The 18,588-nt window shown below is 37.1% G+C and overlaps 1 protein-coding gene across 22 annotated transcripts in view; it reads right to left on the minus strand.

The window, feature by feature from the left end:
• Positions 1-9,865: 9,865 nt before the first annotated feature.
• The window catches only part of Synj1 (synaptojanin 1), an 81,693-nt gene continuing 72,970 nt past the window's right edge, over positions 9,866-18,588 (minus strand). For 10 of the 22 annotated variants that reach the window (XM_078044538.1, XM_078044535.1, XM_021725332.3 and 7 more), the window contains one exon: positions 9,866-12,807. In XM_078044538.1, the coding sequence (XP_077900664.1) occupies positions 12,016-12,807 (792 nt within the window). In that variant the 3' untranslated portion in view covers positions 9,866-12,015. Of the gene's footprint in view, positions 12,808-15,229; positions 15,254-18,588 lie in introns of all 22 variants that reach the window. The other 12 variants (XM_078044544.1, XM_078044540.1, XM_078044543.1 and 9 more) reach the window with 2 other exon arrangements.

Here is an 18,588-nt window from a genome sequence, read left to right on the forward strand (position 1 = left end):
CAATCCCCAGCACAAAAACAAAACCCAAACAAAAAGACAGTTGAAGCATGCCACCTCCTTATGACCAAACAGTTGTACTCCTCGGATTTATCTCAGAAAAAATGAAAAATTAAGTTCATAGCATTTTCTAATAGCCTCAAACTGGATATAAGCCAGGTGTCCTTTGATGGGTATATGGTTAAATGAGTTGTAGTATATCCATATTGTAGAAGAATACTCTACAACAAAAGGAACATCACTAGCTGCTTGCATGTATTGATACATGCAACCTAGATGAATCTCTGGAATATATTAAGTGAAAAAACACAATCTCAAAATGTTACATGATTCTATTTACATAACTTTTTTGGGTGGGGCTAGTTTTTTAACCCAGAGCCTCAAGCATGCTAGGCAAGTGCCTTATCACTGAGCTATACCCCTAGCTCCATTTATACAACATTCTTGAAGCGACAAAATTATAGAAATGGAGAATAGATTAGTGGTTGGCAGAGGTTAAGGACAGGGGAAAAGGACTGTGATGGGATAAGATGACAGGGGAATGGGAAAAGGGATCCTTATGGTGATGATATGCTTCTCATTAATGTTGATATATTAGTTGTACTACTGTAGTATAGTTTGCAGGATGTTCCCACTTGGGGAAACTGGGTAAAGGGTACATGGGCTTGCTCTGTATTATTTCTTAAAACTACATATAATTCTAAGATTATCTTAAAGGGTTTTTGTAAAGTCAGTTATTTTGTACCTGTAACTTAAAGTTGAATGAACAGAATTAAACTATTTAGGAAACTCTGCAGCGACCAGCGCTGGTTTCATGAAAGAAGGTTCAATTCATGAGTAAATGCTAGGGAGTTGTAAATTAAAGAGACAAGACTCTTATCACCTTTAATACCAGCTCCGGGATGGCTTCTCCTAGCTCCCGCCTCCAGCCACCTAATGTGGTTTACAGAAGAGGAGAGGGAGGGGGAGAGGGAGGGGGAGGGGGAGGGGCAGGGGAGGGGGGAGGGGGGAGGGGGAGAGGGGGAGGGAGAGGAGGAGAGGGGGAGAGAGGGAGAGAGGGAGAGAGGGGGAGAGAGAGAGAGAGAGAGAGAGAGAGAGAGAGAGAGAGAGAGAGAACATGCCAGGGAGTGAGCTTTTATTGGGGAACAAAAAATTCAAGGGAAAATCCCATCCAATGAAGGTTAAGGGGGGCAGTATCCCAAGGTCAGGGGCGATGATTGGGTCTTCAGGGCAGTGGTCAGGCACTCCTCTGCACGGACAAGCCCTTGGACCTGGAAAAGGGTGGGGAATAGCTCTGACACAGCTGTGTCTAAGTGCCTCTCACCCAGCCAGGGAGATAACTCAAATCACACGTGAGGATGGCCTCCCACATATTCCCCCTTTTTTCTTTTAAAAAGCAGGCAATGATTTACTCTCTCGAGTCTCTGCACTGTTGTTCTGAAGGGTCGGCATCCTATAATTACAACACAAAAAATAATTAACAGCAAAGAGAATAATCCAATAATGTACCAGGATGAGTGTTTAAGAATATCTCCAGGGTTAAATCCATTTAATTCCTTCAATATTTGATTAGCCAAAGAAGAAGGATCGGAAAAAATCAGCTCTTTATTTTGAATATCTTGGATATGATGATGGAGTTCCAAAAGATCCAAGCTATTATTATTATTATGCCAAATACCTAGCAAATGGTTCTTAACCTTTTCCCAATCCCAGAGAGAAGCATTGTACTTGGCAGCTATAACACACACATATTTATAACTTGTGTGGTATTTAAGCCTTTCTTTAAACTTTAAAACCTAAAGTTCATTGCCTATATTTATAACAGTCGCCTCTCAGGCGTTTAAATTAGTCTCAATCCTTTCATCAATATTTACTTGATTACGCAGAGCCTTGGAAGTATTTTGGGCTAAATTATTAAGAAATTTTGCATGTTGAATATTTTGAGATAAAGTTATCTAGGCTGTGAAAGTGGATGCAATGAAAGAAACCAAAGCCACAACTCCCACAATTATAATTCCAATGGCACATCTAGGTCTCCCTAGCTGGGTATGAATTTGCTGTAAGACCTGAAAACCAGCATCAGTGTACTATGGCTCTGAAATATTAGTAGGCAATAAAACAAAGAGGGCTGATGAAGTACCAGCACTCCTTTTCCTCTATTATATCTACTAATACAATTGGTTAGGTTACGATTGTTACATGTTACAACATATCTATCATCTATCCATTTAACTTTTACATTTCCAATGATTAAAACGTAAGGACATTGGACACAGGCTCATAAGCGATAGCAAGACCCCTCCTTACAGCTCTTGCCAACAAATTTTGGTAAAGACTTGTCTGTAAAATTTAAGAATTCTGAGGCAGCAATTAAGCACCAAACATCTTTTTGAATACCACCTTCTCTGTAAGTCAAAATATTGCCATCAAATCCTGCAGGTGTCATAGCAGAATTTTTTCGTAATTATCTCATCAATTTTTGGAGACCAGTGTAAAATATACCCATTACCTTTAGACACCTTATGTTGTACAGGAAAAGTATTTACACAAGGTATCCATCTAGGAAAGGTGCCAATCTCAATTGTAGAACTATTTGGACAATGAGGTATTCGTGAAGATTTTGCAGAAATGACTGGTTTGTTATGGGAAAGTTCTATTTTAATCACTGCTATAGTATAAGGTTTTAAGTCTCCATAAATAGTATGATTAGTCAGTCTAGGTCTCCCAGCTGTGTCTTTTCCTCAATTGATACTCTCAGACAGCTAGCATCTTTATCGTGGGACCAACACAAAGGTAATTGGGCACTATAGCCAGAATAATTAAATCTAGTCACATGATTGGGAGTAATATGAGTATCTGTAAATCCTCCCATCATGAATGAGTCATTAGTAAACACTGGAATAGATTCTCCAGTCCACACAGCTGGGTGTACCAGGGGTGGATCTGGGAAATACGTCAAGTGTCTGCTCGACTCCCTTTTACCTGACAGCCCAGCAGGGCAATCACTGTAGCTACCATCATCAATGGGGTCTTATTCCTTCCTAGGAGTCAAATTATTCGAAAAGTGTATGTTGTCAATTTCTTTATGTCTTGTTAAGGTCTGTAAACAAGTCAAAATAACACCTGGTATTTTGCCAGGGGAATGTTAGAGTTCGTAAACAAGTCTGGATCGTGCCTGGCAAAATGCCAGAGGGAGTGGTTTGAGAAATAACAAAAGCAAGCCATTAAGTGTGGAGATTCCTTATTGGTTGACTGATGTATCTAGTTTATGCTAATTAAGATAAGCTGTGCAAAATGTATAAATAGCTCTGTTGTCCTACAATAAAGGGCTTCCATTCCTGCTGCATCAACGTACACAACTTATTTGTCACCCCCCGGTTATTATGCTGCAGCCGGACTGCGGCAATGTCTTCCCATGAGATCAGCTTTTCAGCTGGGTCATGTTGGTTCCTCTTCATCCATCTTCGATATCTCTTCCTTTTGAGTGGAGGCTTCTCCGGGTCGATTTTCAGTCACTTGAATCTCAGTTCTATCTCTTCCATGTCTGATTGCGTGTTCAGACACCCAGATAGGATGGAAAGCATCTTCTGGAAAAATACAAACATGACCTCTGCCCCACATAATCACTGAATCTGGGTCTTTCCATTGACCAGTCTGTAAGTCTTTCCACAAAACTCTGCCTAAAGGCCGTGTTGTTGTGGAAGACATATGTCTCTCAGCTGCAGTGTGACCTTCTGCATCACAATTTTAAAAATTTAAAACAAACAAGGCATGGTTGAGGCTATTTTGGGGAGTCATAAACCTATTCCCCCCTTTTAATTTTTGTAATTTCAGCTTAATAGATAAATGAGCTCGTTCCACAATGGCTTGACCTTGGAAGTTATAAGGACCCTGGGGGTTATAAGGAATTCCTGTTTTATGGTCAATTTGAAACTCTTGGCAAAATTGTTGAAAAGAAGAGTCCACCATGCAACCAGCACATTGGTTTCATTAATGAGGTTCTTGGCATAAAAGCTAGCGAGATCGAAATAAAACACACAGACACAGTTACCTTCTTCTATGACCAGGTCCGAGATGGCTCCCCTCTCTGGTTCCCACCTTGAACCACCCAGTAGGGCAGCAAGGATTACTCAGGGCTAGCAGGAGAGACAGAGAGTGAGCACGCCAGGGAGTAGCCTTTTATTGGGGAACAAGAAATTCAGGGGAGAATTCCATCCAATGAAGGTTGAGGGGCGCCGCACTCCAAGGTCAGGGTCAGTGATTGGCCCCCAGGGTCAGTGGTCAGTCACACCCCCACACAGACGGGTTCTCTCATCAGGAGAGGGCCCGGAAAGCTCCGACACAGTTAGCCAGAGCGCCTCAGCCCCAAACCGGGAGTTGCCCAGTCACGTGTGAGAATGGCTCTCCACAGAAGAGCTTACTTAAGCTGGTACATTATCTGTTTTAATTTGTAAAGGGCATCCTAACACAGCAAAGGCTGCTAGGCAATGAGAAATTACATGTTGAGTATTTTCTTTTGTACTGCTGTGGCAAAAATAAATCTGGAATGTGTGTAACTATCACATGTACATAACATTGCTTACCAAATTTAGGAAAATGAGTTACATCCATTTGCCATATTTGATTTGGTTTTAATCCGCAGGGATTTACCCCTGATGGCAGAGATGGAGTGTGAATAACACACTTAGGGCAGTGACTTACAATTTGACGAGCTTGTTCTCTGGTAATATTAAGCATTTTATGTAAGCTAGAAGCATTCTGATGATACAAGTAATGTGAAGCTTGTGCACAAATACATGGAGACATCTGTTGACAAACAGCTACTAATTTATCAATCTTGTCATTACCTGAAGTTAAAGGTCCTGGAAGATTATTGTGAGCTCATATGTGTCATATGAAACATGGGTATTTTCGCATTTGTACTGCCTTTTGTAGATTATGAAATAATTTAAATAGCTCTTGTGATGAGGTATATCCAATAACTGAAGTTTCAATGTTTTTGAAAACTCTGACTGCATATAAGCTTTCAGAATAAATATTAATAGGCTCATTTGTAAAGTAATTTAAGACACAAATGAGAGCTTGCAGCTCTGCTCTTTGGACAGAAGTATATGAGGTTTCTGTTACCTCTGTGTGAACATGGCTATAAAAACCTACTTTTGGGGGCTGGGGATGTGGCTCAAGCGGTAGCACGCTCGCCTGTCATGTGTGCGGCCCAGGTTCGATCCTCAGCACCACGTACAAATAAAGATGTTGTGTCCGCCGAAAACTAAAAATAAATTTTTTTTAAAAAACCTACTTTACCTGAGCTTGAACTATCAGTGAACACCAAGAGGGCTCCATCTATGGGCTGGGCACGTACAATCTTTGGAAAAATAAGCGGTGTTATTGATGCAAATTGAATAATTTTATCACGAGAGTAATGACTTTCTATCTGACCAGGAAAATCAACAAAAGCTATTTGCTAGAAGCTTGAAAAAGCCAATTATTTTGTTGAACAGAAAATGGAATAATAATAATATCAGGTTCAGATCCAATTAATTGTAAAACTCTCCTTCTACCTTTAATTACTAATTGAGTAATAGAGTCATGAAAAGGAATTAATGTCTTTTGGGGAGAGTGGGCTAAATGAATCCACTCAATAACTCCCAATCTTTGCCATATTGCTCCCATAGGGGTATGTACAGTTGGAAATATTAATAAATATACTAGTTCTTTGGATTAACTCTAGTAAGCTGTGCATTTTTAATTGCACTTTCAACCTTTTTAAAAGCTAGCCTCTATTGTCAGCTAATGTGGAGAGGTTAGAGTGTTATGCTCGAATTCGGGACCCCCAAAAGACCACCAGAGACCCAAGATCGATGTAAGCAGCAAAGAGATGTTTATTGCGAGCTAGCTCGGTCCTCTGCACACACACAGCAACAGGTGACTCTAAGAGGCCCCAAGCCCAGGTTTTGTTTTATACATTCTTTGGAGAAGGCAGGGACCTCCACATACATCATAGCATCTCCTAGCAAATCATCACACACCACGGGAAAATCAAATAACAAGTCTAAAACATGATTAGCACATTCACTGGTGGGAACAAGTTGGGTAGGAGGGATTGGTCACTATAAGAGGGGGATTCATTTAAACTGATTGGTTTAAACTGTGAGGATGTCGCAAGGGGAGTACGTGCCAAACTGCAGGGCTTCTAGTTTAGATATTGGTCACCATACCTAGGTGGAAGCCATCTGGAATTTCAGATATGTGGTTATCTTGGCCTATCTGCGGCTTTTCCAGCTTTTCCAAGAACTGAACTGTTTCCACAGAGCTTTTCTGTAGATTTTTTTCTTGACTTTAGGATTACAATAAGTCAGAGGTTAAGTTTCAGAGCAAAATAAGATCCCAAGCAGAATGAAATTGCTTAGGTCTTTCAGGAGAAGGATTTCCTTGTAATATCTGAAATAAAGGACTTAAATCAGAAGTAGTTAGTTTTAAGGATGGCCTCAGCCAATTAATATCTCCTAATAATTTTTGAAAGTCATTAAGGGTATGTAACTTTTATCTGTAGATTTTGAGGACGTATTGTACATCCTTGAATTATCTGACCTAAATATTGAAAGGGAGGCATCTTTTGTATCTTTTGAGGAGCAATGCACAAACCCATTGCTGTAAGTGAAGCCTCTGAGTAAAAATTTCTGAAAGTACTTCTGGATTAGCATGAGCCAATAATATATCATCCATAAAATGAATAATATATGCATCAGGAAAGTTATCTCTTATAGGAGCTATCGCTTGACCCACAAAGTTTTGACATAAAGTAGGACTATTATGCATCCCTTGAGGCAAGACCTTCCAGTTATATATTTTAAGGGTTCTTTAAAATTAATTGTTGGGACACTGAAAGCAAATTTTTCACAATCCTCAGGATGCAACCTTATTGAGAAAAAAACAATCTTTTAGATCTATTGCCATTAAGCTATAGTTTAAAGGAATTGCTATGGGGGAAGATAGTCTAGGCTGCAATGATCCCATAGGCTGAATTGCATGGTTTATTGCCCTTAAATCCTGTAGTAACCTCCAATTACCTGACTTTTTCTTAATAACAAAAATGGGGGTGTTCCAAGGACTAAGCATTGATTCTGTATGACCAGCCTGAAGTTGTTCCTCAATTAACATATGAATTATCTTAAGTTTTTCCCCTGAGATGGGCCACTGAGAAATCCATATAAGCTCTTCTGTGAGCCATGTGATCTTTTCTGCTATCTTTTGGATCAGGGAAACACTCAGGGTCCCTAGTAAAAATTTTGGTTTGGAGTATTTACTAATCTCTATTGAGGAGACTGGTTTGTAAGCAGATACTCTCCCTGATAAGTTCCCTCATTATCTCCAGGAAGAATCCCTTGATTAATTTCCTCAAATCATCTCATAGAATTTGGAGTTACTAATAATACTCCTATTTTGCTTAATATATCTCTTCCCCATAGGTTTATTGGTAAGGACTCTAACACATAAGTTTTAAAAACTCCATTGGTCCCATCAGGATCCTCCCAATGGAGATAGGAGATAATTTGCACTTTGAGAAGGCTGTGAGATTTGTCCAATTCCCTCTAGGTTAGCTGGTGCTATATGTAAGGGCCAATTCTTAGGCCAGAAATGACTAGACAGGACTGACTTTGTGTCCACTACACCTTTGAACTTTTTATGATTAATTTTAATTTCCAGTAGGGGATGCTCCTGCTCGGAACAAAAGTCTGTCCAGTTTGACCTCCAAAGTAGAAAATCCCCCCACTCAAGCAAGTCCTGGCGATGGAAATCCAGTTACTCGGTGGGAGCAGTTGAGAGCAAACAGTCTCAAGCAAGCTCTGCATAAATGGTGAATTTGGAACGTAGACCTCCCAGGCGTTTTTTAACTCTTTAAAAATAGTTTTATAAGGAATTACCGCATGGATGCGAACACACTAGTCTTGATCATTAACCTGTTCAAAAACTGGGAAGAGCTGAAATTTGCTAGTATCTTCCCCAGCTTCCTGAGCCTTCCTAATTACCTGCTGGAACGGAGTAAGAAAGTCATTGCCAGCTCAGAGTATCTGTTAAAATTTGTTCTTTTAACAGACAGTGGCCGAATTCGAATGGCTGGGGCAGGTGCTATTAAGAACAGCCTGTTGAAATTCCCTGATTCTGCTCCCTCAGACTGCGATTCCTCCATAGATTCTCCCATTGCCATGCTGAATCTGGGCTTGTAAGCCATGTGGAGGAGGACTTTCTATCTCTCTATGAATCTCTTCTGGATTTTCCTCTCCGGGAGAAGGATCTTCTACCCCCCCCTCCCCGCCCCCCAGGCTTCCTCTCTAGGGTCTTCCTCCAGATTACTCTGGTTCTGGTTTCTGGTTCGGTTCATGCAAAGCTAAGTTTTTTACTTTTGGTTTTGCCCGAGGTTTTTTGTTTGAATATAATTTGTCTTAGCTTTGTTTTTAGCTGGCTTAGAGGAAAGGAGATTTCCTTAGCCTCAGGCAATTTTTCCATTTGAATAGACTTAATGGCTCTCTGAATATCTTTCAATAGATCTTCAGGGGGCCCCAGACTATGGACCATATAATCAAAAAGACAAATCTCTAATGCAGTCTAAACCTTTTGAAAATTCTCAAAGTTTCCAGGTAATTCATTAGAAAGGCAAATTTTATGTAATTTCCTTCCTAATTTATCCCATTTAGGTAAATTTGGTGAATCTTGGTCGCAAAAACAAGGGCAAAATTCACCTACAATGTTTAAGAATTGTAGCAATCGAGTCTTTTTAACTTGCTTTCCCTTCTGATTAATTATTGTCTCTAAAATAGTCAAATACATGTCTTTATCAGAAGTTGAATTCCCCATTATTAAAATTTTTTAACGACCCTTCGCTCCAAAAACTGCCTGGTACTTCCGTGACCCTAAAAATGTCACAAATCCCGTATTTCTATAGCGTGCTCCCTAACTCAACATAGTCATATTTACTTATGCCTCACTTCTGGGTGCCACTTCTGCCATGTGACCAGCGCTGGCTTCATGAAAGAAGGTTCAATTCATGAGTAAATGCTAGGGAGTTTTAAATTAAAGAGACAAGACTCTTATTACCTTTAATACCAGCTCCAGGACTGCTTCTCCTAGCTCCGGCCTCCAGCCTCCTAATGCGGTAACGAGGTTTACTGAAGAGGCTAGCGAGAGAGAGAACACGCCAGGGAGTGGGCTTTTATTGGGGAACAAAAAATTCAAGGGAAATTCCCATCCAATGAAGGTTAGGGGGGCAGCATCCCAAGGTCAGGGGCCACGATTGGTCTTCGGGGCAGTGGCCAGGTACGCCTCTGAACCTGGAAAAGGATGGGGAATAGCTCTGACACAGCTGTGTCTAAGCGCCTCTCACCCAGCCAGAGGTAACTCAAATCATGTGCGAGGATGGCCTCCCACAGGAAACAAAGTTATTTTTTGAATATCATCAAATCAGACTACACAAGGGCAAACTCATGGAAAACTACTAGCCATGGTCTCTAAATTTGTGTTTGGGACTTGTCTTTTTGTCTGGCTATTCATGTCCTGATTCCTTTGTTGTTTCTTCTGCTGTGGGTCAAAAATAATCCATTCATGTATTATTTTCAAACCAACAAAATTTTGAACGAAGGCTTGTTTACAGAATAAATGCAAGGGTTTCTTAATGACCCAGAAAATCTGTCTTCCTACTTGTTAAGAGTAAGCAGTATATGGAGAAATGAAATAAATGAAAATAATGTCTTGAGTTAAAATACCTCATTTTGTAATAGGAGCTAACCTATTTTCTCCAAATGTCACTAAACATATATGGAAAGTACATGGAAAATGGTTGAGAAAAATTCTTCCCTCTTGAGCAAAGTAGTCAGCATGGTAAAGACAGGTATATTTATTTCATATGACAGCACATTTCACAGGATATATACAGAATATCTGTATACCACTGACTTTAATATGGTACTTCTATAAAGTATATAGTTATAAATATTGTATGCCACATAAGCAATAAAATTCTTACATACATATAAACAGCAATCTACTATAGAGAACAAAGAATTCACAAAGAGATTCTTAGTGTCTAAATTCTGCTCTGCTTTGAACAGAACCAGTAAATATTTAATAATACACAGAATAACGGCTAGTTATTTGCAGCATACCTTTAACTTTCATAACTTTGTGCATTTTTTAGCAACTTGCCAAATATAATTTTCCTGACAAGACCAGGCTGCTGCTGATATGTATATTTTAGACAGTAGTTTATATCCAATAGGAAACACTGCTCACAGAACTGCAATTGGCACTAGTGAAGTTTACCTAACAATGTATTATTTTGCTAATGGAGAGCAAATACCATGTACACTAGTCACATAGATTTAAAGCCACAGTTCAACAAATCCATTCACATTTTGAAGCACACAGCTTATAGTAATACTGCTGTTTCAAAGATACTACTGCTGAAATGATCAGAACCCCCCAAAAGCACAATATAAAACAAGTTATTTCTAACAGCAAATCCTGGCTGTTAACAGAGAGGATCACTTCTATAAATAAAGTATTTTGATAACATTTGAGCATTTAGAAAAGTGATTTTTCCTTATAGATTTATGTTTTAAGTGCAATGCAGTTTGCTGTGCTTTTACACTTTAAATATACTTAGCTATCAACTCTATTTTTTTGTATTCTCCCGAAGCACATCTTTAAAGATTAAATGTGGACATAGGAATTTAGGTGGACATATGCAACTCTTTATATATAAAAGAATGTTAATATAAATCTTAATGGGCAAAGATGATTTTAACTCAAATCACAAAACAACTATTGCTCAAGGAGTTTTCTGATTGGTTCACTTAATGATATCAAAATACTACATTCTGTAAAAATTCTGTGTACTTCATAAAATCAATAAAAGCAGATTAGTTGCATACTGGCAGTGCAGGAGACAAAATCCACAGCAAATTTGAGGTATAGCCTCTAAAAAAGCAGCAAAAATGTGTTATGTAGCCTTGTAAGGGGGAGAAAACATAGACTGGGATATCCCCAATTCAGAGTACTCGGGGGACAGCTGCTTTCCCTACCAAAAGCAAAGTTCCAGAGCAAAAGCAGCAAATAGAAAAGTGTGGAGGGAAATAAGCAACATATACCCTAATGTGCAGAGAGACGAGAGTACATTTACATTGAACTCCGCGGTATATGCCTTCCCTAAATATAAGGCCATGGTACTTTTTGGAGAGTGCTAGAGTATCTGGCCACATGATTGACCATAAAACATGCTGCTGTCAGCTGTAAGAACCTCCTCCCAGAGAGAAACATGTGGAAAGTAATAAGGGTGTATGTATTTGAAGGGTCGGGTTGTGAAGTGAGATTATTCTAGTTTGGGGAAGAAAATTAATGAAACATCCAAATTTGCAGTCATCTTTTTGGTAATGATACAGAAAAAAGGACTCTGTTAGAACGTTTAGGTAAAATTTGGTCTGAGTTATATACTAAAATTTAATAGTTTTATTAATATGTAGATTATATATGTGTGTGTATATGTATATACACACATACACATATACATATACACTTTTTTGTTAAATGCCTTTCAAAACTGTCTCAATATAACTTTGGCAGTCTTTGGTAAATACTCACGAATACCAATTTTCAAGAGTATGAAAGGGCTAGCATGATTCCAGTAAAAGTTGTATGGACTTTTTTAGATTCTCCAGAGAAGATTGATGAGTAATTTCTGAATAAGGACTATTTTCAAAGGTAGTTTTAAGTACTTTTTCGGGCTACTGCTGTCTCAACATATCAAAACTCCAGTTTATAATGAGAAGGATTTTTCCTTATTTCCAATATACACATATTCCAACTTTGTACACATAAAATAGTGGTACTTTAAGAGGGTATCAGTGCACTTAAAAATTCTTATTGCACACAGTGAATGACTAATGCCCAATTCTTTTGGTTCTGTCCTGCCAAAACTAAAAACAAAACAGCAAAAAACACAAAGCCCTTCTCTATAGTATAACATTATCTTTCTGTAGAGTCCAGTATGTGAGAAACCTTAGATGCCAAGGATATGAAAGGATCTGTGGGAGGGCTGGTGCTGGGGGGAAGCAGAGGGCCTGGAGGTGGAGGTGGAGGTCTGGATGGCAACACACAGAAAGAAACATTTGTACTTTTCTTGCAGTCTTCATCAAATGAACCTGGCTGATTATCCATCAAGTCTAGACAAGTTGACTTTGACTTCCCCTGCACACCAAAGTCCTCTTCTTCCTCAAAGGTTACCCATCCTTTTGGGTTACTTGTTTTTACTGCAGACTGGCCCTGCAGATCAAAACTGTCCTTAAAACCATCGAGTGAGGTTGACGGCATGCTTGTGTTATGACCAACAGGCATCAGAGAAGGGAAATGACTGTCCATAATAGGCTTTTCTTTGCAGAGCCATGAAGTTGCCTCTGATTCTTGAGATTGGACTCTAAATGGGTTTCCAGGAGCAGCAGTCCTGTCAGTGAAAGGGTTTGTGCTGGTCAAGCTAGTAAGAAATGGGTTTGGAGAACTTCGCATGTTTTCCTGGGAGTTACTCCGGGCTGGAATTGGAGGCAGTGTTGGCATGCAACTTACAGAACTCAAAGTACTGACATTACTTTGTGTTGCAGAAGGCAACTGAATCAACCTCTTTGGGTCTGGGGTTAGGACAGGTGATGTTTGAACAGAGAGCTGAGCCTTTGATACAGCAAGCAGATTAAATGAAAGATCTTCAAATGGGTCACTCTTTAATGGTGGTTCTTGTTTGATGCCAGAGATTCCATTTGTTTTTACCTGGAAAAGAAAGAGAACAGTGAATAATCAGTTTATATTTATTAATAACACCTATTCTGTTTCAATTATTATTACCTTTTTATGTGTGGGGAAGCAAGCATAGAAATTTAGAAATTAAAAAGTAACTTTGTGTAGTTTGTTACTCTGGTGGTTTTAAAAAGATGGAAACAGCTAAGCTATTATTTTTTAATTGGCTCTTTTTAGTTATACATGACAGAATCCATTTGGATATAATTATACAAGCATGGAATATGTTAAAATCTTATTCTTTATAAACTTTATTCTTTATTTGTAAATAAATCCTCTTATTCATTAAATTCATTTATTTAAATCTCAAAGAAATTTGATATAATTTATTTCATTCATGTAATTTTTGAAATGGTAAGAGATAGAATTATCAAATTTGTTTATACATAGTTCACTTTTTAATACAAACTTAAGAAACCCATATTCAGAACTTATGATAAAACTATATAATAAACTTCCAACACCCATCTATAAGGATGATGTGGTTTCATTGTTCTTTTAAAAATATTTTCATTTAAAATTGTTACTATAGAAATTTGACTTTAAGGATGTTAGTTTTGTTTTTTGGTACTGGGGATTGAACTCAGGGGCACCTGGCCACTGAGCCACATCCCCAGCCATATTTTGTATTTTATTTAGAGACAGAGTCTCACTGAGTTGTTTGAGTTGTTTAGCACCTCGCTGTTGCTGAGGCTGGCTTTGAACTTGCAATCCTCCTGCCTGAGTCTCCCAAGGTGCTAGGATTGCAGGCATGTGCCACCGTACCCAGCCAGAATTATTTTATGGTCATGCAAAGTTTATACTTTTCCCCTAAATCTCTTTGTGCCTTCTTCACAAAATAGCTAGGTTGGAGTGGAGCCTAGTCATGGGACTCTGAGCAAATTAAGCTATCCCGATGAGGAAAACAACTATCATCCTGGCCTCAGGAGCAACTTAGTTCATCAGGCATTTTATTATTAATTTTCAAAAATAAGCCCATATAATTAATAAAACTAGGATAAGTGACTTGGATATATTGACTCATGCCAAATTCAAAGATAAGAAAAACAAAATCCCAGGTTGGAAAGTATAGGGAAGGGAGAATTTCACTCAAGACTTGCAATGTAACAAAATGGAGCACTAGTCAAAAGGAATTTAGAAAGCTATCAAAGTAACTACCTTCTCATGAAATACACTGGGGAAAGAGCAGCAGACCCTATAAAATGTAATTGCATATTATAAAAACACTAGCTTAGTGCTTAATAATAGGGAAAGCTGTTCACCCATAAGAGAAAATGATATGGATAACCTCCTAAGTGAATAACTTTCAAATATCTCCTTTATTCAGTGGTCCCAGAACATAGTTTATAATTAAATGAACAAGTATATTTTTCTTCAAACTTAATATGACAAGAAATCTGTACCAAAGGGTTATGAGACACTAAACTGTATTCTACATGTATTAGAGAAAAGCAGACTTATACAGGAAAATGGAGTTGACAGGAAAGTTATAGTCATTGTAAAATTACATTAACTCTATATTACTAATAATCTCTGGATTGTTTGTGATAAATAGAATAAAATGGAAATATTTGATTGGGACTGGGACAAACTGTCCTGTGGCAGATAAAACAGTCTACCATGTAGACATTACAGGAAAGGAGAACTTCATGCTTTGCACAGCTTAGAACCAACTATAGGCACCTGCCAAATAAATACTACACACACATTTCTTTATTTTCATATACTGAAAATTTTTATTTTAAAATAAGTTTAAATATAATTTGATAGAAGCTCATTTCCAATCAAGTTTGAAATAACAATGAGAGCCACACCATCATTCATTCATAGGATTAATTTATAATCAAAGCAGGATTTGTGATGACAACATTAAATCCAGTGGTATTTCTAGAGAAAGGTGTTGGAAGGATCTTTAATTAGTCTTATTATAATGTTAACTTTTATCTTTCTAAATCACCAATTCTTCCTTACTGAAACTAATTTTGTTACTAGAACTATTAAAAATACTTCCCAAAAGAAAGCTAAGGGAAAAAATTGAATTTTGTGTTTACATAATTATGTCATTGTTAAAACAATGAGTGTGATTTTGCCAAATAGGCTTTCATATACCTAAAGTTTACTTTCTTGAAATTACACTGTTTAGTTTTGTTAATTTTCATAAAAAAGAAGCAAAAAAATGATAAAGCATTAGCAAGAACATCTAAAATGGTTCCTAAAAATCCAAAATACTAAGAAAAAGAAAAGACAGGTTTATGGTATGATAATAGAATTCATTAACGTGGACAGGTGGTTTTAAAAATGGGTGAAACTTTAGATGTATGAAGCAACAAATTCATACATCTAATGTGCTAAGACAGATGAAAAGCACATGTAAGATTGATAAATAGTCAGATACCTGTTACCCTGATGGTTGCTCCTGCTTTGAGAAAGGGAACAGACATCAAAGGAAAGAGTTAGGAGGACAATTTGAGACCAACCAGCAACCCTAACAAATCAGTCTTCAAAATACTTCATAGTTTCATGTTACATACAGAATTCAAGAGCATTCATATTTGCAGGATACAGCATAAGTTCAAAAGAAAATTCTAATTCCTTTCGTGATTTTGTTGAATTATGACCCAAACTTTGTCTTAAGTTGATTACTAACCATTTTTTTTTTTAAATTCTACAAAGCTTTTCAGAGCTCTAAAATATTTTAAACAGCCTGTTATGGACTGAATGTTTACTACCACCACCCCCAAAATTTGTATGCTAAAGCTCTAACCTCCCCCACCTTCCCCTCCACCTTGTGATGGCATTTGGAGGTAGGGCCTTTGGAAAGTAATAAGGATTAGTCGAGGTCAAGAGGTTGGAGCTCCTTTGATGGAATAGTGAGTGACCTTGTGCCAAGAGGACACCAAAGAGATTGTGCACATGTCCATTCCCCCCACCCCTCTTCTTCAGGCACATAGTTTAAGGAAAGACCATGTAAGCACACAAAAGAAGGTAACTGTCAGTAAGCCAAGAAGAAAACCCTCACCACAATCCCACCATGATGACACCATGATCTTGAACTTCCAACCTCCAGGACTGTGAGCAATAAATTCCTGTTGTTTAAACCAGTCAGTCTATCTACAGTACTTTTTACAACAGCATAAGAAGACCAGGATATAGCCTTAGGATAATCTATGGGTGTCATAATTATCATTATTAGAGATGCAACTTTGCAAAAGCACTACACCACTGAAAATTAGCAGTCATTTAAAAAAAGTAGGTCAGGATCCAGGTTTATTTTATGTTACTAAAATGTCTTGAGGGGTGATACGATCACTAATTCATTTCATAATTTATTAATTTTAAGGCATAAGAAGTAATAACTATCTTATTTTTGTTGCTTAAAATTAAATCATAATGTTTCTATAATTTAGGAGTATTTTTAAAATCTAGTACTCTTGAGAAACTTGGGGTGAATCTTCCCCTATACATAAAAATATTATCTTATTTTCATCTTACTTTATATTTTTTTGGTGCTGGGGATTTAATCCTGGGGTGCTTTTTATCAGCTACATCTCCAGCCCTTTTTATTCTGAGATAGGTTTTAAACAGCAAAACTAATCTTGACAATATGGAGACACCATCCTTAAATCTATTACATACTTTACAGTCTCCTCTTTACCATTGCCCTGATGATCTTGGGAGTCATGTATATTGGCTCTGGCACTGGATAAGAGAGTAGAAACAGGATTACATTAAGATATACAGGGCAGAGATTTTCTACTTTATTTCTTCACTATCACTTACTATTGGATTTCCTTATTTCTGGCTCTTAGCTCATTATCGGATGACTGAGTACAGGAAGTCAGTAACATACATGAGGCATTTTTATGCTGTGTAAAGGGCATATGACATATTAATTATATATTTGTTTAGGGTAAGAGAAGCTTTTCTATATTAGAGAAAAATTCTACATATTTTATATATATATATATATATATATATATATATAAATTAGCGAAAAAGTATATCAGAGAAAAACTAGAGAGTCAACAAACATTTTAGTAAAAGTTGGTCAAGTATGTGTTTGTTTTAAATTCATTATTGACTGAGAGCAAGATTAATAAATACTTAAAAAATTACTAAATGTTCATTCTAAAACTCTTTCATACCATTGCCAAAATGCCACATTTCTTATAAATATCTCACCCTTGTCAATATTGAAAAATCTTGCATATTTTTCAAGTTATAGCTACTTCAGAGAATTTTTTAAATGTGTATTATTTCTGAATGATATTATTCCTATGGCTAAAAACTAGAAAGGTAAAAAGCCACACCCACCCTTCCTTTTGAACCCCCAAACTATACATTCCCTGAGGAAACTGCAACCACTTTGTGATCCTTCACAAAGATAGTCTACACATAATAAAACCTCCAACCCTCAAAAAAGGAAATATGTTTCTGTGTATATAGTGTTCAGAGGAATTTAATATCAATGACTCAGGCAAAAGAAACTTTAGAATCTGTAATAATCATGTTTGTCATTTTTGATGAACTGACTACAACAAATTTTGAGAACAAAATCTACCAAGCTACATACAAACCATGGGCTGTCAGTCATCAAATTAAATCATCATACTAGTTTCGATGAAAACCAGAAATCAAAACAGTGGAAAAATGGTGCTTGGTGGTTATTGGCATGTTCCTACTGCACTCCTGTGTGCCACAGATGAATTGCAATCTTCCTGGACAGTTATGACTTTTGAAGTTTCTCAGCACAGAACTGCATCTGTCTTCACATTACATAGTGTTAGGAATTAATGTGCACTTGGTACTCTATTTTAGGCTAGAGGCCCTAAAACAATAAGAGCTCGCAGTGGCTAGCTTGATTTGCACTCCAATTACATTTTAAAATACAATAGTATACATTACGAGGGAGTGAGAAAAAAAGTTGTGGTTCATTAGAAGAGAGTGACAGAGGGAAAATAAGTGGATATATATTCTTTGAAGGGTTTCCACCATTATTAAATATCTTCAGTATCCTCAATTTTCTGAAGTTAAAAAAAATGTGAAGGTAGCTTATTTTAATTTTTAAAATATTTTTCTCTATTATATATCTATCCTTTTATAAATGTGAATGCCAACTGCTAATGATATCCAGATTGTTTTGAGTCTTTACTTTAGTATCTTTTTTTCACCATGTAAAAATACAAGAAGCCATTAGCTTCTGGCAACTAACTGGGTATATTCATATTGTATAAAAATAAATGCAAACTACTATATATCAATATGCTTAAGGGAAACTGCAATTTTTTTGTATTTGGGTCTTTCCAAAGTTTGGAAGCAGATTTTTAAAACTTTATACATTTCCTTGGCCTCGATGACATTTTTCAAGTTAAGAATTTATATATGACAAAAAAAAACATAAAATATGCACCTGTTAAATTTCATTTTAACAATTTTATTTATATGTGTATAACAAATAAGAAAATTAAAAGTTCAATTTATTTGATTATATTTATATAAAATAATTTTGTATATATCCACCAGAAGTCTCTCCAATGTGAGAGAACAAAGAATCTCTCTGATCATAGGATTTTAACCCACTAAGGCAATGGCACTGTTTTCTGAGAGACACTAATGAGATGATTTATTATTTTGATGGTTTTTAAGAAGCACAAACCATCTAAAGTGATCTAATATGACTAACTGAAATACCTTATGAACCCCAGTGACAGCTACAATGCAGAAAAGAATTACTGCTTACATCAAAAGGAACTA

Source organism: Ictidomys tridecemlineatus, chromosome 3 (assembly GCF_052094955.1).
Source record: "Ictidomys tridecemlineatus isolate mIctTri1 chromosome 3, mIctTri1.hap1, whole genome shotgun sequence".
NCBI lineage: Eukaryota > Metazoa > Chordata > Mammalia > Rodentia > Sciuridae > Ictidomys > Ictidomys tridecemlineatus.